The sequence below is a fragment of the Mesoplodon bidens genome, assembly GCF_964165515.1.
Source record: "Mesoplodon bidens genome assembly, chromosome: 6".
NCBI classification, from domain to species: Eukaryota; Metazoa; Chordata; class Mammalia; order Artiodactyla; family Ziphiidae; genus Mesoplodon; species Mesoplodon bidens.
In genome coordinates, this window is record NC_138162.1 from 961,666 (window position 1) to 984,028 (window position 22,363).

General features: G+C 62.6%; 2 protein-coding genes across 6 annotated transcripts; one reads left to right on the plus strand and one right to left on the minus strand.

Moving 5' to 3' along the window:
- Nucleotides 1-1,193: 1,193 nt before the first annotated feature.
- UAP1L1 (UDP-N-acetylglucosamine pyrophosphorylase 1 like 1) lies at nt 1,194-7,998 on the minus strand. Of its 3 annotated transcripts, none has more exons than XM_081237290.1 (9): nt 7,653-7,998; nt 6,783-6,987; nt 6,379-6,554; nt 5,889-6,061; nt 5,540-5,667; nt 4,942-5,082; nt 4,181-4,366; nt 3,536-3,602; nt 1,194-3,092 (listed from the first exon to the last, which is right to left on the minus strand). In XM_081237290.1, exons 1-9 carry the CDS (start codon nt 7,939-7,941, stop codon nt 3,009-3,011), a joined length of 1,449 nt encoding a protein of 482 aa, XP_081093416.1. In that variant the 5' UTR covers nt 7,942-7,998; the 3' UTR covers nt 1,194-3,008. The 3 variants fall into 3 exon arrangements, with proteins under 3 accessions (XP_081093416.1, XP_081093417.1, XP_081093415.1); XM_081237291.1 differs by having other exon boundaries at nt 1,194-3,184; nt 5,540-5,733; nt 7,653-7,997; XM_081237289.1 differs by having other exon boundaries at nt 5,540-5,733; nt 7,653-7,996.
- Nucleotides 7,999-12,246: 4,248 nt separating this feature from the next.
- Nucleotides 12,247-20,095, plus strand: SAPCD2 (suppressor APC domain containing 2). Of its 3 annotated transcripts, none has more exons than XM_081236896.1 (6): nt 12,247-12,970; nt 15,549-15,661; nt 16,224-16,370; nt 16,674-16,781; nt 16,877-16,999; nt 17,073-20,095. In XM_081236896.1, the coding sequence occupies exons 1-6, from the start codon at nt 12,385-12,387 to the stop codon at nt 17,199-17,201; spliced, it is 1,206 nt and encodes a 401-aa protein (XP_081093022.1). In that variant the 5' UTR covers nt 12,247-12,384; the 3' UTR covers nt 17,202-20,095. The 3 variants fall into 3 exon arrangements, with proteins under 3 accessions (XP_081093022.1, XP_081093023.1, XP_081093021.1); XM_081236897.1 differs by having other exon boundaries at nt 16,272-16,370; XM_081236895.1 differs by having other exon boundaries at nt 16,877-20,095.
- The last annotated feature ends 2,268 nt before the right edge of the window (nt 20,096-22,363 follow it).

Sequence of the window (22,363 nt, forward strand, 5' to 3'; positions counted from 1 at the left end):
ACCCTAAATAACGTGACGCCAAAGGAGTGTTACGAAAATTCCAGCACGTTTCCAATAAGGAGAACAAACAAGTATTCAGCGAAAGGACAGAGCCTTCCCCAAAAGCCAAAAAACAGAACAGATAGATCCCAGATAAAGCCAGAGAGCTCAACCAGGAGGTCCTGAATACCAGAGTAGACTGGCCAAGGGCACGGGGCGGCGGGGCCGTCAGTGCCCAGGCTTCTCCTCCTTCAGACCCCACGTCTGGACACCAGTAATGTCCACTTTACAAGTAAAGCCGCTAGTTATTTTACCAGCAAAATGAGTTTATCTGGGAACAGCAGAGGAATTAGAATTCAGGACGTGCAAACTACGGCTATAACCACAGGCAAGTGCAGAGAAGCAAGCACAGGACCGTTACTTTGCGGAGGAAAAGGGGACGTTTCACTTGTGGGAAAGTCCATGGGAGGAAACAGAGTTCAAGGTGACAAGTCTCCTTGGCTGGGCTGTCACCTTCATCCTGTCCAGGGATGAGTGGGGGCCGAGGGGCAAGCAAGCTCCCCATTCAGGCCTCGCTCAGCACAGGGCCCCTCCCTGGTGCTTTCCAGGCCTGGCTGCCCACTCCCTCCGTGGGGAGCCCACTGCTTCCTGCCTTCTCAGCCGTGACATTTCTGGGCCTCAGGAGGGCTCCCCAGCATGTGCACCTACTGCTCAGCACCTAGGCTGGTCTGAACCCGCTCCAGGAAGACCCTCCTCCCCTCCTGCCCCTTCCCTCCTAGGGGTCATCCCTGGGGTCTCTTCGGGTCTTCTCCCACACACACCTCTACTGGCAGTACCAGCGTTGTCCTCATGCACCCCTCCCTGCACAATGAGTTACCAGGGAAACGGTGGCATCTGGAGGATGCATGTGCAGCAAAGTGAGTCACAGGCTGTCAAACCTGAGGGCACAGGAGCTGCTTCAAAGGGCATGTTCTGGGCCCGCCCCCAGGGTGCCAGACCCACTAGGTCACCTGGGGCTCCCCTGAGACCCTGGGAAAGAGCTAGACGGAGCATGGGGCACATTCCTGGGTAGTCCAGAGCGGGGTCAGCACAACCTGTGGGCTCTTGTTCCCACAGGGCCCAGCAGGCTGCAGCCCCTGGATGGACGCAGCCCTGGGACCAGCCGGTACTGCTCCCACACGTGTTGGTCAGAAACTGCAGTCAACAGGCTGGGCTGCATCACAGCACCTCATGTTTATTGGAAATCCCCACATTCTGTGGAAAATCGAGGGTCTGCCGTCTTTCAACTCAATTGCTTCAGTAGCAGCCGTCTGGGTTAGAGATGGTGGGGGTGTGTGGCCCTCAAGGGAGCAGGAGGGAGGCCCTTGTGGCGAAGGGACCCACCGACCGTGCTGCCCCAGAGTGCAAAGCGGGCACAGGGAGCCTCACCTGTGAGAAAGGGCTCAGCACAAGCAAGGTCTCCTGGTCACAATCTCCTAGCATCACGGAAGATGCAAACATTTCAGGAAACTTGGTGCAGGGTACCCCGGACCCCTCTGTGCTATGTGTGAAAATTCATGTAAAAATAAAAAGGTTTTTCAAAAGTGAGCTGCTTCAACAGTTTACCCAACTAACTCTACTTGTGTAGAAAAAGGGTTGCCGGGTGTCCCGGTGTGGCAGTCAGGAGCCCCTGGGCCGCGGCGGAAGCCTCAACCTCGGCCTCCACCTTGGCGACCCTCCTCTGCCCCAGACCCTCTGCTCGCCTGTGGAGCAGTGGGGAGAAGGAAACTAAGGCACAAGGTTCGATTCTGAGGCTTGAAAAGCGTGGCAGAGCCTGGATGGATGCAAAGTCGTCCTGTGGGCCTTGGGCGTGGCCCTGACCCCACCATCACACCCAGGTCGGGAGGTGTGGACGCAGCCACCGTCCACTCCAAGTCGCTAGAGGGATCACCGCCTCTGAACCCACCGCCGGGCAGCATCCTTCCCGGGGGAAAGCGTGGCTGCACATGGACTGTGGAGGGGCAAGGGGGCAGGCGGCCTCGGCTGAGCAGCAGGCTGCATTTTATGATGCTCTTCACATCAGCAGAAAGAGGCAGGTGCCGCTGTGTTGCTCTCCAGGTGGGAAAGTGGGCACTGGGACCTAGAGCAGCCACGCCAGGAGCAAGAGACCAGAGCCAGCTGGTTTCTCCCTGCCTCGGCCACGCTGCGGGGGTGCGGCAAGGGGGCCACGGCCCCAGAGAGCAGGGGCGGAGCGTGAGCTCCAGGATCCGTCAGAAGCCACCGGCAGGCTGGGTGGGGACGGCGCTCTCCTCCTGGTTAAACTGCAGACTAATCAGCCACCACGGGAGCCCCCAGCATCGGCATCGGTCCCACTGGTTCCTGGGGGCTGAGGCCTCGGGCGGAACTCGAGAGAACTCAGTGCCAGGCGCGCAGGCCAAGCTTCCGGAGAGCCATCCCGACCTGCTGTTGGTCTCAGCCGGGCGGGGAAGGGGGCTGGGCGGCGGCCCCCAGGTTCAGCTGCCAGGGAGGGAGGGGCAGCCGCTTCAAACCTGTCACCCTGTGAGGGGACGACACTGTCCTCATCTCTGCAGAAAAGCGTGGGGGCGGTTGCTGCTGCTTCTCACCGTGCGGCTTTGCCTGGGGCCGGGGAGCCACCATGCCGTCCTGCCCCGTCCTGTCCCATCAGGTCTCAGCTCAGACAGGCCGGTGCGGCTCTCAGCCGATGATGCCACACTCCCTCGGGCCCCCCATCAGCCTCCTCTGAGCCCCACTGCGCAAGGTCCTGAGTCCCTCTGCCTGTGGTCCGGACCCCACAGCAGGAGCAAAGCCGGAGAGGCCGAGTGAGCCCACAGCAGGCCTGGGGTCACTTGGGTCCAGGGGACCGGGTGGTGGGACAGTTCCCACCCTCGTGGAGTGAACCAGCATGCTTACTTCTGTGGTCCATGTTCTGCAGTCAGAAACTCAGAGCAGCCTGCTTTCCTCTTTGGAGCCCAGGCCAGGGCTGCTTCCTCAGCCTCGGGGACCCCGGGGCTGGCAGGTCTAGGAAGGAGTCAGGCCTGCAGTGTCCTGGCCGTCTCCACGTCCAGGATGAGCGGGGACCCGAACTCCCGGCCTCGCAGGTACACCTCCAGTCCCTGGAAACAAGCAGGTCATGATGACCAGGTATCCAGCCCCTGGGCTCCGGGTGAGTCAGCCTGGAGTCAGCGAGGGGCAGGTAGAGAGGCTTCTAGGAACAAGGCTTGGATGTCCTGAGACCTCAGGTCAGGGCAAGCCCTCCTACAGTGCAGGCCAGAACTCTCCAGAGAAAGGAGATCCAGGTCTCCTGCCCCAGCGAGGTTCCCACTGGCCCAAACCCCAGGCTCTGATGAACCTGGCTGGTCCTCCCTGACCCCCCGAGGCCTCTCGACACCTCACCGCAGCCCACGTCTCAGAAAGTCCTCTGCAACTAAGGGCCGTTTACCCCGCTAGTCGACTAAGGTAGAGCTGTGACTTCCCACCAAGCTCCCACCTCGCCCCCGTCCTCCGACCACACAAGCCCGACCCCAGAAGAGCCCCAGATGGGCCTGGCGGCTCTCACCTCTCCGGAGTATGACACCAAGGGCGAGATCTCGCAGATGGCCGGAGGCTCTCCACTGCCGGGTGGGCTGGGGGGTGCACTTGTCAGCATCTGCTCGGGGTGCATACCCCAGGGCCCTCCCCTGCACCACCCACCACACTGGCTGGCCCAGTCCCCGCCCGGCCGGGCTGTCCATCACACCCGCCGCCCTCCTCGCGGACAGCTGGGCCCGGGCACTGACCCCACCCAAGCAGCAGGCTCTGACTTGGGCTGGAAAACCCTCCTCGCCCCTCGCAGGCATCTCACACAGAGCCTGGGCAACCAGACTCAGGGGGCGGCCGTTGACAATCACAGAAGGAGACACCTAAGGTCTTATTCTTTCCGCACCCTGAAAAATGACCTGCCTGCCGCTTTCTGGATGTCACGCCTGGGTCTTGGCTTCAGAGCTTCTGATGAGCAGGGAAGGTGTGACCCCCATGTCCCCTGCGGCTCTAAGCAGAGCTTGAGGGCTGGGCACACAGCCACCTGCCTTCGGTGTGGTGCTGGGGAAGAAGCGCCCACCCCAGCTCAGACCACAGCACAGCCAGCAGGGCCCTGGGGCTGGGGCTTGGGCCACAACACCCTGACATCCTGTCCTTCGGGTCGCACCCTGCAGCCCACGCTCACCTGGGCTGCTCGGGGAGCCGGGCCCCGTGTGCGTCCAGGAAGTGGGCTCCCGCCTGCAGGGCCCACCGGTGGTGCTGAGCGAGCAGGGCCCGCCGCGCCGTGGAGGGATTGTCTCTCTCAGCCGAGTCAGCGTTCTTTAGAGGGGAGAACTCCTCCCCCCGCAGCACTTGGAAGGCCACGAAGTTCCTGGGGTGGCAGGGACGACAGCTGGGGACCAACCTCCCAGCCCAGACGCCCTGGTCCTGGGCAAGTGAAGGCTAGGCCGGGTGACAAGGACTACGTGGGGGGTCTGGCCTGCAGGCAGCAGGCTGGGGAGGGCCCCGCAGGCACCGCAGGAGTCTTTGTTTCTGAGATCCCGGAGCTGCCCTCAGTCCTCCCTTCCCTCCCCTTCCCACGAACCCCACCCCCAGAACCTGGGACCCCAGGGTGAGGGCCACATACCCTGGGAGTCCCCAGCAACCTTGCCTGGAAACAGCTTCCTAGCTCCCGGCCAGGGGCAGATGGAGGGCTCAGGAGAGAACATGGGTGTCCCCCAAAGTCCACAACCCCAAGGGCTCCAACTGCCCCGGACACTCCCTATGCTCCCACCTCAGGGGCTGCTTCCTCTGGCGTTCTTGCCCTGAGACCCGCCTGCGACCCCCAGCGAAAGGGCACTCCCACTGTGAAGCCCCCAGCCTCCACTTCCCTGCCTGGCTGGGCCTCAGAACCACCACCAAGTCAGGGAAGGGAAGGAGGAAAAAACGAATGACTTCTCCACTAACTTGGCAAACGGGAGCACATCAAACACGAACTTCTCCATCTTTATCCCGTTGGGCTCGAGTGGCTTTACTGGATTCCCCTCCTCGTCCACGTAGGGGACCTTCTTCACAGCCACGTGTGGCTTCAGCAAGGGCTCGAACTCCCTGGCGGACAGGAGGCCAAGGGGAGGAAAGACACAGTTCAGACGGGACATCTTGGAGCCCCAGCCCACCTCCCCCATGCCCGGCCAGCCTGGGCAGGTGCACAGATGGACACAGCAGGCACAGGGCGGTGGGGGCTGAGCCCTATCTCTGGAGGGCCAGGCATCCTCATACTCCCCGGCCTGAGATCTGGGCACCATCGGCCACATCCCTGCCCAAGCCCAGTGGCGACTGGCAAGCCACGGGGTGTACGTGGTGCCTGAGGGCAACGGCCCCCACCGCCCCACCTCGGAGCAGGGCCACGCCCACTCGGCCACAGAGCCTCCTTGTACCAGATACTGGAGCGCTCTGCTGCCTCCAGCTTGTTTGAGCGCAAGACCCTTTCCGTACTGCACCCCACAGCCCCACCCGGCTCAGGTCTGCCCCCAGTCCGTGTGGCCCAGCTGGCCGCCCGGCACACCTGGTGACCGTCTGGAGGAAGTCTCGCGTGAAGAAGTGGTTGCAGATGTTGCCCGCGTTGTAGAGCAGGCCCCCTCCGGGCGCACGCAGGCGGGCCGTCTCGGGGCTGATCTCGCTGTACTCCACCACCTGCGGGACGCCGTCTACCTGGCACACCACGCCCACCGGCTCCTCGGGGGACGCCTTTTCCACCACCTGCGGCCACGACCGGACGGGGCGGGGAGGGCTGACTAGGGCGGGGCCCAGCGTGCGGGGAGGAAGGGGCGGGGCCCGGGGCTGGGAGGAGGGCGGGGCGTGGAGGGCGGGCCGAAAAGAGAGGCGAGGGCGACGCGAGGGGGCGGCAGGCTCACCTTGGCTCCACAGTCGGCACCCCGCAGCACGCAGAAGCCGATGAAGACCGGGTCGGCCAGTCGCACCAGGATGTTGTCCACACAGTACACGTGCACAAACTCTACTCCGCGCCGCTCCATGTCCTCTAAGACCTGGTGGTCCGCCAGCGCGCAGTACAGGCCCCCGTTGCCATCTGCAGAGGGAGAAAGCAAAGGGTCTTGGAAGGGCTCCTGCCGGCCTCGGCCAGCTAGTTGAGGGCGCGCTAGAGGCAGGCGAGGCCCCCCGGGGCTGGACCTTGTGCCTGAGGCCGCTCTCTGTCGCCATCCAAGTAGCCCTGTGGCTGTTCCACGTGACAGATGGGAATCAAGGCCCAGAGACGGAAGGCCACTGGCTCAGAACCATGCGGCCTCTGGGCAGCGTATTTTGGCCTCTGCCCCAGGCCTCCTGACCCCTAGCTAGCTCCACATTCCAGGCCAGGCGGACCCTCCCTGCCTCCGGGATGGGGTGTACCTGGCGCCATGGCAACCTTGTCCTTCTGCTCCAGGATGGCCCTCCCATCGAAGGTCACGGCAGGCAGCATGCGCTGTTCAAACATGACCACGTTGTTGGGGTCCAAGTGAAAGAAGTCATGCTCCTTGAAGAACTTGGCTGTGGGCCCCAGAGTGAACTCACTGGTCATGATGTACCTGCAAGGGGAGGCAAGCCTGAGCCAGGCTTTCGGAGGGCCTGGCCCCTCCGGTAGATGGGCTGCCATCAGGGTGCAGCCTTAGGGCAGCGGTCAGGCCTCCGCCCGGGTGGGTGCTGGGCTCTGTCCGGGGCTGTGCTGGGGTTGGGGTTCAAGTCTTGGTGTGGAGCACGACTAGGGCTACACGGGGCGGATCACTCTGGGGCCAAGGTAACGCAGGAGGGCACACCAGGGCACGGTGCAGCGGGTCCCATAGCGCTCGCCAGCCAGCTGCTCCACCCGCCGAATCCGTTCTGCCTGCAGCTGATACAGGGTCTTCTGGCTGGGCAGCCCCACCTGATACATGCCCTTGGGGTAGGTCACGCCCAGGCGAGTGCCCTGCCCACCAGCCAGCAGCAGCACGGCCACCTTGTTCAGGGCGATCTGGTGGAAACCTGGGGGCATGGGGCGCCATGAGGGGATGCCTGGAACCCGTCACACAACCACCCTTTCACTTTAGAGCAAACCAAACTTGTGCCTGGGATGGTGAGACGTCTGATAGCAGCAGAACAGAACTATCCAGATAACATTCTGATTTGGCCTGGGCCTCACCCAAACCTAACCTTGCCCCGACCCCGCCGAGGTACTGACGGTATCCTCCTGGGTTCATTCCCAATCTAGGTCCTTCAGAGGAAACACCGGGTGGGCCTGGCCGGAGTTGTCCAGCAGGGGCCTTGGGCAGGCTCCCCTGGAGGAGCGACTGCCTCACCTCCAGGCCAAGAGGCAAAGAGCGCAGCTGCGCCGGCGCTGTTGTGAAAAGGAGCGTGTGCAAGTGTCTAAGGGGTCCCCTGTTGTCAATACGTGGGCTGGGCAGCTGGCCATCCAGGCGTGCCCAGCACAAAGCACTCTCCCCAGGGAGTGCGGCCTAGGGGCGGCTGCCAGCATGGCAGCGTTCGGGGGCTCCAAACCCCAGCCCCGAGCTGGTGCGTGTGAGAGCGTCGATTTCACGAAGAAGGCAAACTGAACTCCAAGTACCCCCTCCCCTGTCGCCCCGCTCTGTGGGCGAGGCCGCCTTCCGGAGGCCGGTGGCGCCCGCCGCTTGGACCCCCGCCCCGCCTACCTTCCTCCTCCCAGAGCCGCCGCGTCTGGGGGGCGACCTCGCTCGCGCTGCCTACGCGCTCGGGAGGCAGGGGCCGCAGGCGCGCGGCCAGGTCAGGCGCGGGGCCCGTGGGGCGCGCGCAGGCGGCGGCCGCGCGCCGGCAGTGCTCGCGCAGCGCCTCGGGCTCCAGGGGCTCCAGTTGGGCCAGCAGCGCGGCACGCGGCCCCGGCGCCAGCTCGGCGCAGAAGCGCAGGAGGTGCTCCTGGCCGGCGCGCTGCAGCCGGGCGCGCACGTCCAGCTCCGAGGTCATGTCGCCGCCGCCGCCGCCGCCGTCGGCCGCGCTGGCACTCGTGACCCGCGCTCTCGGACTAGCGTCACGGGACTCGGCGGGCGGTACGGACCCCAGCTGGGCGGGCCCGGGGCGCCCCGCCTTGACCCCGCCCAGGCCCAGCCCGGCCGGGTCGCGAACCCCCGCCCGCCCCGCCTCTTTTCTGTCCCGATCCCGCCCCGGTCCCGCCCCCTACCCGCCCCGCCTCTCTTCGGCCCCGGAGGCCACGCCGAGCCCCGCCCCTGCCCACTCAGGCGCAGGAGGACTGACTTCAGTTCTAATTCACCAACCTGCCCACAGCCCTGGGGGGCGGGGCACCCGAGGGAGAAGCTAGGGTCTGTCCCTGCCCGTGGACCTGTTTGCATTTACCAAGACGCCTGGCGCCGGGGACAACAGTCCGGGGCTCAGTGAAGAGGCCAGCCGACTCACAGCTGGGCTGGGGAGGACAGAGCCAGATCACCAGCAGGGCCGGGTGTCTGGATGTCACCAAGGCCCCCCAGAAGGCCGCCCTGCCTCCTTGGGGGCTCCCTTCTTCACATCCCCCCTCCTTCCCCTTGCCATGTGACTGGAACCGCGCAGGAGCTGCCCCTCGCCCCGCCTTGTTACTTAACTATCTGGTTTTAAACATCTTGCTGTTTACAAACTCCCTTGTGAAAAATATGAAAGAGTAGCTTCAGCCACTTGAAGACAAAACTTTCTTTTAGAAACTAGTTTTATTAAGTCTGAAAGTAATACATGCCCATGGTTAAAACAAGTTCAAATGGTGCTTTAGGACCCAAAATGAAAAGTAAGATCTCCCCCAGCCTGTCCCAGGGAACCTCTGTTAAGGCCGTTGCCTCTCCCGGCAGGCAGGTTCTGTCCATAGAGCCCCACCCCTTCCACTACCCTTTCTGGGTTAGTAGGTGATGCTTCACAGCCTCCTGGGGGCCCACTGTACCTTCTCCTGGACCTGAAAGAAGTCAGCCAGCCTCAGGGCCTTTGCACCTGAATGGCTCTTCCTCAGAAAGTCACATGACTTCCTGCCCCACTTTGCCAGATCTCTCCTCACAAGTCACAGCTGGAGAGACCTCCCCATCCTTTTCCGTTCCTTCGTGCCTTTCTACATTCTCCCGGCCTGGCTTCCCCATGAGAAGTAAACCCCATGAGAGCTGGATGCTGTCTGATTCAGCATCACTTTAGGTCCACGCCCAGCACGCAGTGGACACTCAGTCAGTGTTTGTTAACGGGGTGAACGTGTTGGACCCCAAGCCTAGCACAGTGACTGGGCCACACAACGGTTCGGGAGCACGTGCTGAATGAGTGGATGGTCTGCCCCTGTAGCCTGTGGCAGTGAAGGGCGGCCCGGGGCAGATGCTGGAGCTGGACGTGGAGGGCAGGGAAGCAGGGGGCAGAGCAGGCTCCACACCCCAGGCCAGAGGCCACCCAGCTCTTACTGCCCCTGCACACGTGCCCTGGGAGGCAGGGGTCCATCTCGGTCAGGGTAACCCCTAAATCCCACCTCAAGGCATGGGTGAAACTGAGATCAGCAGGACGGGGACGATCGGGACTGCGGAGCCAGAAGCACCTGCAGGGCCACGAGCACGGGAGCTGACCCACCTGGGCAGCCGGGGTGCAGACACGCGGGAGTAGCAAGGAGGCAGAGGGGGGCGACAACTTCCCGGACCTCTGCCGAGGGCGCGCTTGTGGCCGTGAAGCCACCTTTCCTTTGTCCTAGGGCCTAGTCCAAAAGGTTCGGGGGAGCAGGACCCCAAGGCCAACAAGGGTTCCTGGTTGTCACTGTGGGAGTGGAGGCCAGAGAGTCCTGGGGTTCACTCCGGACTGGAGGCAGGTGCCCGTCCCTCCTCCCACACCCCGTGCTGGGTGGGGACAGAGGGGCCTAGGGCCCCTGCCCACTCCAAGGAGCTCCAGGCTGGCACAGTGAAAGGTACAACTGAGGTGGTTACCTCAAAAAGTTTAAGGGCCGCAGAGGACCTGCCTTGCCTGGGGCTCTGGGAAGCCACCCCAGGTGACAGCAAATCTGAAAGCTGCCGCTGGGAAAGTGGGCCAGGCTGGAAAGCAGCTTGGAAGGAGGAAATGATCAGACTTCAGGATAAGAAGGACACAGGGGCCACGTCTTAGTCCCACGCCCAGAGCTGGCACTGATTCCAGTTGCTTCCATGCCTTCCTCCAGTGCCTAGCCCGGGGCCATGGAAAGCCCACAGACCAAGGGCCAGCGGGGACCACCTTCCCCACAGCCCTAGATGCCCTGAGAGGCCTCTGCTTCCTCAACACAGTGGGCGCAGGCTCACAAGGGCCCTAGTCTCGCCTGGGTCCCGCTGGTCTCGCGGCCCTGAGAGGCCGCAGCACCGCCCGCTGGCCGCCGGCCTCCACACCCACACTGACCCCCACACAGCGGTCCCCAGGCCTCCACACCCACACTGACCCCCACACAGCTGTCCCCAGGCCTCCACACCCACACTGACCCCCGCACAGCTGTCCCCAGGCCTCCACACCCACACTGACCCCCGCACAGCGGTCCCCAGGTCTCCACAGCCACACTGACCCACACACAGCTGTCCCCAGGCCTCCCCCTCGCACAGGCCTCGCCCTGGCCTGGCATCCCACACAAAGATGCTCTTTCTGCTGCGACCTCCAGGATGGTTTCCACTGAGCACCGCTGTGGACCAGGCCCTGTTCCAAAGAGCACAGGGCTCAGCCGGGAGCCAACAGGAAGGGTGTTCCTGGTAGGAAAGCCACCAAGTGCAAAGGCCCAGAGGTGAGGGAATGCCGGTACCCTAAGGATAGGGGACTGGGGTGGGGGGTGGGTGTTGCTGGAAGCAGAGAAGGAGGGGGGAGATGAACTGTAGGACAAATGGCTTGAATGCCCGCTGGGCCTTTGGCTGGTCCTGCCACTTTGGGAAGGCAGGGACGGACCAGTCTCCATGGGGTGACTCCAGGCTCACAGCTTTCTAGGTAACCCCCAGATTCCTTACCACAAAAGAGTCCTCAATTTGAGGGGTAACCCCAGGGGAGAAATGGACCGAGGACACTCCCCGGCCAGGGCAGCTGCCCTTACAGCCTGAGACACAGACCAGTGCCTGGGGCCCAAGGACACAGAGACCCAGGTAGGCAGGCCAGCCAGAGGGTGGAGCCGAGCCCTGTGCCAGCAGCCTGTCTGGAGGAGGTGTTTGGTGACTCTGCTGTTTTACCCCTGAAGGTGGACAGTGTGCTTCTAAAGCAGCAGATAACACACGTGCAGTGTTCAGTGGCAAGGTGCCAGCTGCATGTAGAAAACTGTCAGGGGTGGGGAGGGAGCAGGGCAGGGTCTGAGGACAGGCTGTGGTGAGGGCAGGGGTCCCAGGCAGACAGCATCTTGGGTACTTCCCGGGTTTGGGGGAGGGCTTCCACCGGTTGGTCCTGACATGGCTTCCCAGAGCTGGACTGCAGGCTAAGCCCTGTCCCCTCCCAGACTGACCAGACGGAGTGACCACATTCTGGCTGGAAATGAAGCAGGGGCAGTGGTGGTGGCGGTACACATGGCTGCCTAGCTGGCCTGAGGTGGCCATGAGAGCCCTAGGAGCAGCTGGAGGAAGTGACCAGCCAGAGTAAGGGGCCAGAGCAGAGGATCTTGCGAGCAGACGGGAATCTGGGGACACGGGAAACGCGGCTTTGTCCTGCAGCCGACAGGAAAGGCCAGGCTATCCCCAGGGGCCAGAGGAGAAGCTAGCAGCAGTGGGGACAGAGAGGCCTCTGTGAGGGGAAGCGCCCAGCTGGCTGGAGCCCACAAACCTCTTGGGGCCCGCCTGGCGCAAGAGAAAGGAGCCCCAGGGTTGCGCCGGGGGACCCTCAGCGAAGAGCGCCCAGGGGAGCTAGAGGGGGAAGGTGGGTGTCTGGAGGGCTGTGCTCCCCATCGTTATCCCAGGAGGCCACCTGGGGACAGGTTTTCTGCAGGGCGCCGGGCCCCGCCCTTCGGAGAGGTGGGTTGGGCGGCCAAACCCGGCAAAGGCGGAACCGCGGCGGGGGGGCTGGTGTGGTGGGGGTTGGGAAGTATAAGGGCGCCGCTCAGGGGTCCCTCCCCCACCCGCGAGGTCGGGAGGGAGGCAGAGTTGGGGGACCCAGCCTTCTAATAGCCGGGGTCCTCCGCGCGCCCCCGGTCCCTCCCGGCACGGCGGGAGCGCGCGAGGCCCCGACCCCTCCGCTCGAAAATCAAACCGGGCTGCCGGCCTCTCAGCCAATCGGAGAGGAGATGGGTCAGCCTCGGCCAATGGCCGCCGCGAATGCTAATGAGCGTTGACGCCGAGAGGAAGCCCATTCAAAAAGTCGCAGCTATTGTCGCGGCGGGTTGGGTGCCGCCGGGCCCGCCGTCGGGCCGCGCGGGGACAGACTCTGGGCCACGCGGGGACCAGCCCGGGGCAGGCCGAGGACCGAGGCGTGCCGGCGGGCGCCATGGCCGGAGCCGCAATGGCCGAGCCCGGCCGCGGGCCGCCTTCCGCGCCCGCGCCCGGCACGGAGGGTCTGCCGCGCGCCTTCCTGCAGAGCCTGCGCACCCTCTTCGACATCCTGGACGACCGGCGGCGCGGCATCGTTCACCTGCGCGAGATCGAGTCCCGCTGGCAGGGCGCCGACGCTCGCGAGCTGCCCCGCGGCGTGCTCGAGGGCCTGCGCCAGGTGGCCCCGGCCAGCGGCTACCTGACCTTCGAGCGCTTCGTGGCCGGCCTCCGCACCTCACTGCTGAGCGCCGACGGCGGCACGCGGGCCCCGGCGCGCGCCCCGGCCCGGGGAGGCTGCCCGGCGCGGCCCGGGGGGCAGCCGCCGCCGCCGCAGCGCCTGGTGTTCGCGCCGGCCGACGAGCCGCGGACGGTCCTGGAGAGGAAGCCCCTGCCCCTGGGCGCGCGCCCCCCGCCGGCCGGCCCGGGTGGCGCGGCCCGGAGCCTAGAGAAGCTGTGCAGCCCGGCGGAGGCGGCGCCCGGCCCGGAGGAGCCCGAACGGCCCCAGGGCGCGGCGCTGGAGCGGAGCCCGAACATGGACGCTGGTGAGTGCGGGGCGGACCCCGGCCCCGCCTCGTAGCTCCCCTCGCCGGCGCACCGGAGAGGTGCTGCCCGAGCATCCCCCAGCGGGGGGACGAGAGCGGGCAGCTCTTCGTCGGCTTCTGAGCCTGGAACACACCTGGCGGCCCGGAGAGGAAGAAGCCTCGTCCCCATCCCGGTGTGCTCAGGGACCCGGGCCAAGGGGCTGGTCAGAACCCACTCTGTACCAAATCCTAGCGGGGCACCGGGGAACCTGTCCAGTATGAGGGGCTCTCCACCTCCAGTAACTGCCCACACCTGGGGACACCTGGGCCCTTGGGCTCACCTGGTGACTTAGAGGCAGTTCTCACTGGTGTAGAGGGAGGACCCCCAGACTGTGAAGTGCCCCTGCTGCCTTCTTGGGTGCCTCTCAGTCTGACAGCTCCGCCGAGAGGCCTGGGCCCACTGCCCCCTCGGAGGCCAGGGCAGGCAGGAGCTGCCAGAGGTGGTGGAGGAGGACCTGGCGTAGCTGCCAGGAAAGGCAGAGGGGTGGGTGGTCTCCAGCCCAGTTTTCCAGGCCTGGAGCCGTGGCACCTCTGACACCTGGGAGGGACCAACCACAGCCCCTGGGGATGGCCTGGCATCCGGTCCACTTGGCAGGGACAGGAGATGGCTGAATGGTCCCCTGTTTGTCCCCCAGAGTCTGCCCTGGGAACAAGACCTGCTTTATGGCTGTGGGCGGGGGCTGGGCCCCTCAGCCCATTCAGCCTGTGCAGGTGCAGGCCTTCCACCCGGGCAGCTGCCAGCTCTTTCTGTGCTGCCCACCGCTCTGCCAGCTTCGCTGGACCCCCCCGCCCAGGCTCGGACATATTCCCCAGCCCAAGACTGCCAGTTGGAGCTGCGGTGACCCCCTAGCCTCCCTGGTGAGCTAATCCAGCAGCCCACCCGAGGCTGAGGGTTCCCGCACACAGGCGCCTCACTGCCCAACCTCCCTGTCCCCAAGGTGTGTGTAGGGGGAGTGGGCTTCTGGGTGTGCTTGGCCTGAGTTCAGGGCTGGTGCAATCCATGTGGCTGCACACAGTTGGAAATCAGCCATGGGATTGGGGTTTGGGGGCCTCAGTCCTGTCATCCCACCCGGCTTTGCCCTGGTGCCCTGTGTGACATGGGGTCCCTCACTGCAGCCCTCTGAGGTCCAGGTCCGGGGTCGGGCACTTGGCTGTTGCCCACCACGGGGCAGAGTTCACACCAGTCCCTCTCTAGGCTTCAGGCCAGGGCTCTCGCTGTCACCTTTTATAGGCAGAGGCCCAGCCAGGGCGTGTGGCATACTCTTTGGGTGCCAAACCTTGAGCTCCAAGAGCCCCCCAGCACCCCAGGAAGAGAAAGCCCTCCATGTTCACAGCTTCCCAAAGCCTCTCAGAGGTCCAGGTCCTGCTTCCTGTTCCCTCTTGGGGCTCAGAGTACACGCCAGGCCGGCCTGAGCTCCATAAGTACAAGCTGTTCTATCAGACCCAGACACGGGTGATGATGCCTCTGCCTGCTGGTCGCCGCTGGGCGTCCAGCGTGCCGTCATCTGGAGGCTCCAGGTCTGCCCTGCAGACCTGACAATGCAAACTAGCCCAGGTGTTCCAGGGTGTCCTGTCCCCCTTCCCCCGCTGTGCCTTCTCTGCTTGCCGGGCAGCTGGGCAGGTTGGAACGTGAACTCGGCCTGCTTGGAGCCTGTCTGCCAGGGCTGGCTGGTGGCCTGCATGGCCACCTGGTGCCAGCCCTCTGGACGTGTCCCTAGCAGGCATACCTGTGCCCCCTTCTTGCACCAGCCGCCCACCACTGTGCCGGGCGGGGCATAGGGCTAGGGAGCCAGTAGAGGGTGCCCTCCTCACCTGCACCCCACTCCTGCCCTCCTGGGCAGCCCTTCACATACTCCCCCATCGCCCAGGAAAGCCTGCTGGCCCTCCAGGAGGCTCTCGCAGGGAAGTACCTGGCTTTCCGGCCCCAAGCCGACTGCAGCTGGCCACATTTGCTGTAGGAGTTGCCTGCTGAGGGCACGGCTGGTGCACACATGCAGGGAACTAACTTTATGCTGCAGTCACCTTCCCGGGAGAAGTCAGGTCTCTGCCACCCATGCCCCACGTTTCTCCTGCGTGAACTCCAGTCACCCTTAAAGGGCCTGGGCGGACAAGGAGACAGGAGTGGAATCCAGAGGTCGCCTTGCTGGCTCTGTACCTAGCAGCCTTTGAGCCCCCGAGGTGTGGGCCCTGGGTGTGCACAGATGAGCCAGAGGAAGCCCCTGCCCTCAGGGAGCTCACGCCTAAGGCATGTGTCCGGTGTGTGTGCAAACATGCAGCCTCAGCGGCCACACGGCTGTCCCCAAGGCAGGTGTGAGGGGAGCTTGTGGAGGTCGAGTGAGGACCAGACCCCAGCCTGGCACCGGCAGGGTGCGGAGGTTCTGAATTGCTGAGGAATCCCGAGGCATGCAGGCCGGCACACCTGGCTCTGCATGGCTGGGGTTGGTTGGCAGGGGATCCGGGATGGGTCTTTGCGGGGCTGGGGGAGTCGAGCTTGACTTGGCAGGCCTGGAAGTGAGCCAGGCCCTCGCCTCTGCTGCAGATGCAGTGGCCTGCAGGGCCCGGGAGCTGGGCGTGGGGGACGCCCGGTGGGGCCCCCGTGCCCGAGGGGAGCGTCGGAGACACACCATCACCAACGGTGTGGACTGTGACCTGGTGAGTAAGGGCCCGGGGGGCTCTGGGGGGGCTCTCCATCTTGCCTGGGTTTGTCCTTGGCCCCCAGAAGTGGCCTCCTGGACCAGCCCCTGCCCGGGAGGGGGCAGCTGGTTTCGGGTTCTGGGGGATTCTGTGGCAGGACCGTCGGCAGTTCTAACCCTCTCTCCCCATCCTGCTTTGAATCCCCTTGCGGGCCGGCCCACGGCCAGGTCAGGAAGGCCTTTGGGGGGAAAGTTTGGCCCCCTCCCCAGCACTGCGCCGGCCCCTGCCTGCTTCCCTGCTATGGTAGGCCAGCCCACCAGCCGGGGGCCTACCACTCTCCGTAAAGAGAGGGGGAGGTTCCCCTGGGGAGGGCTGCGTGGAGGGCCCGAGGAAGGCCAGGGGCCCCTGGAGGAGGAGGGGGGCTGTGCTTCCCAGCGCAGGAGGGCTCACGCGAGTACGGGTGTGCGCACGGGCCGGCGGGTCCGTTCCTGTGCGGGCTGGTGTGAGCTGCAGACGTAGACAGGTGCAGGCGGCACCCGCTGTCGCACCCGTTGGCATGGTGCGTGCCCGTGTGTCGCAGCTGAAGCAGATGAAGGAGCTGGAACAGGAGCAGGAGGTTCTACTGCAGGGCCTGGAGATGATGGCGCGGGGCCGGGACTGGTACCAGCAGCAGCTGCAGCGTGTGCAGGAGCGCCAGCGCCGCCTGGGCCAAAGCAGGGCCAGTGCCGTGAGTAACGCTGCCCAGGGCTAGGCTGCCCCCCACCCCCAGGCAGAGTGGCCCTCCCCCAACACACAGTGATCACCCACCCAAACCCGGGCACCCCCAGCTGGGCACAGTGGCTGTCCCTCCACCCAGAGTGCTGGGCCCTGAGCCCCCCCCCCGTGATATTCCCCACCTGCTGCGACACCCCTGGGCTCCCTCAGCTCTGAGCAGTGACTTCCTCCCACCCATGCGGACCCCCCTCGAGGCATTGGGGCTGACCCCGGCCGGCCCTGCTCTCTGACCACCCCTCCCCCACTCTCCTCCCAGGGCTTCGGGGCTGAGGGGAGCCCCCGCCTGCTGGGGCAGCTGCTGCCCAAGGTGCAGGAGGTGGCCCGATGCCTGGGGGAACTGCTGGCCGCGGCCTGTGCCGGAAGGGTGAGTGCTCCACAGACCAGCTCAGTGCCGCCCTCACCCTTGTCCTAGAGGCTGTGCCAGGCCTGCCAGGCCTGCCTGACCGTGCCCTCCTGTAGGCTCTGCCCTCGTCCTCCTCAGGGCCCCTGGGCCCTGCCCTGGCCCCCGCCTCGCCCTCGGTCCCCGGCTGGCAGCAGCAGACCATTCTCGTGCTGAAGGAGCAGAACCGCCTTCTCACCCAGGTGAGCTGCGGGCGGGGCGTGTGGCCGGGGGCTGGAGGCCGGGCAGGCCCTGACGGCCCTCCTGCCCGCCCAGGAGGTGACCCACAAGAGCGAGCGTATCACACAGCTGGAGCAGGAGAAGTCCGCCCTCATCAAGCAGCTGTTTGAGGCCCGTGCCCTCAGCCAGCAGGACGCTGGGCCCCTGGACTCCACCTTCATCTAGACGGCCCCAGGCACGGATGTGGGGCCTCGCGGCCCGGCACTCAGCCCTGGGCGGGCACTTCCTTGAGCCCCACCTCTGAGGCTGAAGGCGCCCTGGCCAGCCCGAGCACCACCCTCCTTCCTCCCTTCCAGTCTGGGCTCCCCTAACCCCAGGATGTTCTGAGACCCCAGACATTGACTCCATCTTGGTCTTGGGGGCCTGACCTGGGGTGGGACTTCATCATGCCAACACACAGCGTGAAGCTGCTCCTGCCACTGTCAGTGGACAGTGGGGGGCACCCCTTCGTGTTCACCAGATCTGGGCAGCCCTGGGCAGGCCTGCCCCCGGGTTTGCAGCTGGTGTGCCTCCCCTCCCACCTGGGGTCTCCAACTGATCACACTAGGCTGCGTTCCCAAGGATGGCCAGCAGAGGGCGCCACATGCACCGGTGACTGGGGCCTTGGAGGCCCCGCTGTGGTGTCTCAGATGGGGCCTGGAGTAGGGGAACCTGGGGCGGGCTGGGACACCTGCAGGTCCAGTGGGTGATTGGCCCCGGGGGTCCAAGGGCGTCTTGCCCCGCTCAAGACTAGGCGGCTGTCGCTCAGCCAGGAGCAGATGGAGGGTGGCCTCTAAGAAGGGGGGTCTGCTTGTGTCCAGTTCCAGAGGAGCCCCGAGGGCACGGTGTTGGGGATTCACTGGATTCATGCCTGGGCCAAAGCTGGCCTGCTTGGTCCTCCCCACGGACCTTAGATGCTAAACAAACGGGTTGGCCTTCATCCCTCCTGGCCCAGACTCCACCAAGCAGCCTGTGACCCAGGCCCAGAGCCTTGGGCCTACCAGGTGACCTGGCCAGGGCTGTGGTTACCAGGGTGGCTTAAGTGTGCCCCTCCCTGGGGAGGGCCCTGTTCCCAGGAAGGGGGTCAGCCTGGGCCTCCCAGACATGCTCCAAGGGGCCTTGTAGGTCCAGCAGCCTTGCCAGGCTCTTCACCAGATCCAAGGTTCCCCCGGTATGGGGACCTGCACACCCTCCATCCCCCCACCCCAGCTTGGCCCTGGGTCTGGATCACAGGAAGGGGGGCCCGCAGGACTTAGGAAGAGGCCGTCAGTGGGCCCCGTTGGGGGTCCTTTCCTGCTCTAAGGGAGACCCCCTGCTCAGCTAGGCCTGTGACAACCCCGAGAGGGGCTCCATGCTCCTCGCTGTCTTCCCCCGCCGGCCCCCAGCTGAGCATACAGGGGCATTACAGGCAGGCTGAGTGGTCAGGGGCCCCGGATGGAGCGTGGGACCTGCGGCCTGGAGGGGTTGTGTGCACAGCTTCACACAGCCCGGGGGGGGGGGGGGGGGCGTGGCCTGACCACAGAGGAGGGCTCCCAGGTGCAGGCAGCTACTCCCCGCCGGGCCCAGCTCCACCACACCAGCAGCGACCTGGCCGGAGTCCGTCCCTACACCACACTCGGGGCCAGTGGGCGCGGAGCTCTGGGTGCGTGGTTGTCCCAGGTCAGGCCCGAATCCGCCCAGCACACAAGCGGCCCTCAGAGGATGGGGGGGTTCTCCTGCAGGCCCAAGCGCCCCTGGACTTAGACCTCCTGGGCAGGTTCCCTGAGATGGAAGGGGGGCTGGTCCTGAAGGGCCAGATCGGGCCTCCAGCACCGAAGCCTACGTGTGGTGTGGTGACTGGACCAGTGCCCGCTGAGGAGGCATCCTCCCAGCCGTCAGGGGCCCGCCCACCAGGACCTCCCCAAGGCCGCCCCTTTCCTGATTCCCCCTCCCGTTGCCCACTGCAACCCCGTGACCACTCCCCCTACCTGCCCAGACCCTGAGCCCACCCTCACTAGGAGTCCCTCTGCTCGCAGACCCTCAAACACAGCCCTGGAGAATTCCAGAACGGAAAACTGTCCCTCCCCTGCTCCGAATCCTTGCTGCACCTCCTCATGACGCAGGGCAGACCCAGGCCCCAAGCAGCGTTCAACCTCCACATCCCCCGCCCCCAGCCCTGCCGGCCCGGGCTCTCCCGTCTCTGGGCTTTGCAAGTGCTGTTCCGTCCCTGGGAACACCCACTTCCTGCTTCACCTGACTGGCTCCTGCCCAGCCCTGCACCTTGGATATAGAGGGAACGAACCTGCAGAGGCTGAAACGGCAAAGGGGGTAGCCTTTGCCCTGAGGGTGTCTGCTTTCCCCCTGAGATCTTCACGGAACTTGGGAGGCAGGACCAGAACCCGGTGTCTGCCCCAGGGGTACTGCCCACAGAAGGCGGACCCTTCAGCCGCAGGGTGAGTGTGGAAGAAACCCGCGACTCAGGGAGAGGCCTCGTGGCACTGGCTTTCCGTGCAGGGCGGAAAACGCATCCTATTCATCAGCAGTCTGAAATCAGGCTGCCTGTGTGGCCCTAGAGACCCCAAGGGGAGAATTGTAAGTGGCCCCAGGTTGGCGGGGCCCAGGCGGCTGGCGGAAGCCAAACATCCTCGCTAGAGCAGCGAGTGTTTCTTAGCCGTGCGCGGGGGATGTTTGGGGCCGTGTTAAGTCTTGGGGGAGCTGTCCGTGCACCGTAGGATGTTTATTACCATCCCTGGCCTCTATCCACTAGATGCCAGCAACACGCACAGTCAGTTGTGATGACCAAAATGTCAATGGACATTGCCAGTGCCCAGGGGGCAAAGTTGCCCTTAGCTGAACATCTCTGCTCTAGAGCAATGCAACTCCACCAGGCCTCAAGGATTTCCTACAGACCAAGTTCCAAGGAAAATGAGCATCTCCAGCTTAAAAAGCATTTCACAAACACCACAAGGAAAGAATCTACCATGAGAGCCAGCAGAAACGACAGATTCTGTAGCCATTTCAGATATTCAATAATCAGAGAACATAAAATGGCTATGTTTTGTATGCCTGAAGAAATAAAAGATCCTTGAAAATATGAACAAGGAATAGTCTTTATAGTTTCTTATTCTGTTTTAAAAAAGTGTAATCTCTTCTATAAAGGTGACTGATAGCATGAAAAAGAATCTAACAGAACCAGGAATTTATAATATATATAAAAATTTAAAACTCAAATGGACTTCAGATGGAAAATTTCAGCATAGCTGAAGGGAGACTTGGTAAAGATAATACTTGTGCCAGTCTCAGTTGGAGTGAGGGTCAAATTGACAGTAAATATAAAAGTACTCTGCAGTTAAAAAAATAAAAGAAAATGGACAGTGCAGAATGGTAGGTATAATTGTTTTGAAAATTTTAGGAGCTGGAAGCTATTCATAAAGCCTGACCTAAGATATAAAACATACCTGAAATACAGCCACCTTTCATGTAAAATGAGAAAGGTAATCATTGTCTTGGGATATTATATACCAAGTCACCTTAAGAAATAAAATTGTAGACTTTCTTTCTTAGCTAGGTCTGGCAAAGCGCTGGTCTGCTGTTCTTAGGCAGTTGATGCTTGAAAATTTTAACATCTACTAGCCTTGAATATATCTGATTAAGAGAACTCATGTTTAGTCCATGCTTGCATTTAGTATATGTGTTCGTTTCTGTTGTGGATTCAGTGGGAGGTTTTTTTTTGTTTGTTTGTTTGTTTTTGCGGTACACGGGCCTCTCACCGCTGTGGCCTCTCCCGTTGTGTAGCGCAGGGTCCAGACGCACAGGCTCAGCGGCCATGGCTCACGGGCCCAGCCGCTCCGCGGCATGTGGGATCCTCCCAGACCGGGGCACGAACCTGCGTCCCCTGCATCGGCAGGCGGACTCTCAACCACTGAGCCACCAGGGAAGCCCACAGAATAGATTTTAAGGCAAGAAACATTAGTAGTGTTGAAGAGAGTAACTATCTAATAATAAAAAGTTTAATTTACCAGGAAGGTATAGCAACCCTAAAGTTGTAATCACCCAATACCAAAATATAAATCACAGAGATATGCAGACATTTCACCGAGGAGGATATACTGATGGCGTATAAGCATGTGAGAAAATGTTCAGTGTCATTAGCCATTAGAAAAATGCCAGTTAAAACTACAGTGAGAAGGGCTACACCCCAATGAGAGCGGCTAACGTGAAACACTGATAAGAGTGTGCTGGTGAGGATGGGGAGAAACCGGGTCACTCACACAGTATTGGTGGGAATGTTGAATGCTACAACCACTCTGGAAAATAATTTGGCAATTCCTTTTAAAACTAAAATTGAGGAGCTTCCCTGGTGGCTCAGTGGTTAAGAATCCGCCTGCTAATGCAGCGGACATGGGTTTGAGCTCTGGTCCGGGAAGATCCCACATGCCGTGGAGCAACGGAGCCCGTGCGCCACAACTACTGAGCCTGCGCTCTAGAGCCCGCGAGCCACAACTACTGAGCCCGAGTGTCGCACCTACTGAGGGCTGCGCGCCTAGAGCCCGTGCTCCACCATAAGAGAAGCCGCCCAATGAGAAGCCCGCGCGTTGCAAGGAAGAGTATCCCCCGTGTGCCGCAACTAGAGAAAGCCCGCACGCAGTAATGAAGACCCAATGCAGCCAAAAATAAATAAATTTATTTTAAAAAACAATAAAATAAAATAAAATAAAATTGACTTACCACGTATGATGGTTAATTTCATGTGTCAGCTTGGCTAGGATATGGTGCCCAATCCTTTGGTCAAACACAGAAGTTGCTGTGAAGGTATGTTTTAGATATGATTGACGTTTACACCAGTGGGCTTTGAGTAAAGCAGATTGTTCCCTATAGTGTGGGTAGGCCTCATCCACTCAGTTGAAGGCCTTAAGAAAAAAGACTAAGATCCCCCGAAAGGAAGGAAGTCGGTCTGCAGACTGCTTTTGCGCTCAAGACTGCTACATCCAGTCTTCCCTGGGTTCCAACCTGCTGACCTGCTTTGCAGACTTCAGACTTGCCAGCTCCTACAACCGCATGAGCCAATTCCTTAAAATGAATCTGTTTCTCTCCCTCTCTCCCTCTCTCCTCCCTGCCACTCCCATATATATATTCCTGTTGGTTTTCCTTCCTTTCTCTGGAGCACCCTAACACATCATACACACAGCGATTGCATTCTTGGGCATTTATCCCAGAGAAACGAAGACGTATTTTCACGCAGGAACATGTACATGATTGTTCGTAGCAGCTTCACTGGTAGTAGCTCCCAACTAGATACTGCTCAAATGTCCTTCCTTCTATGGGTGACTGTTTGAACAAACTATGGTCCATCCACACCACAGGATACA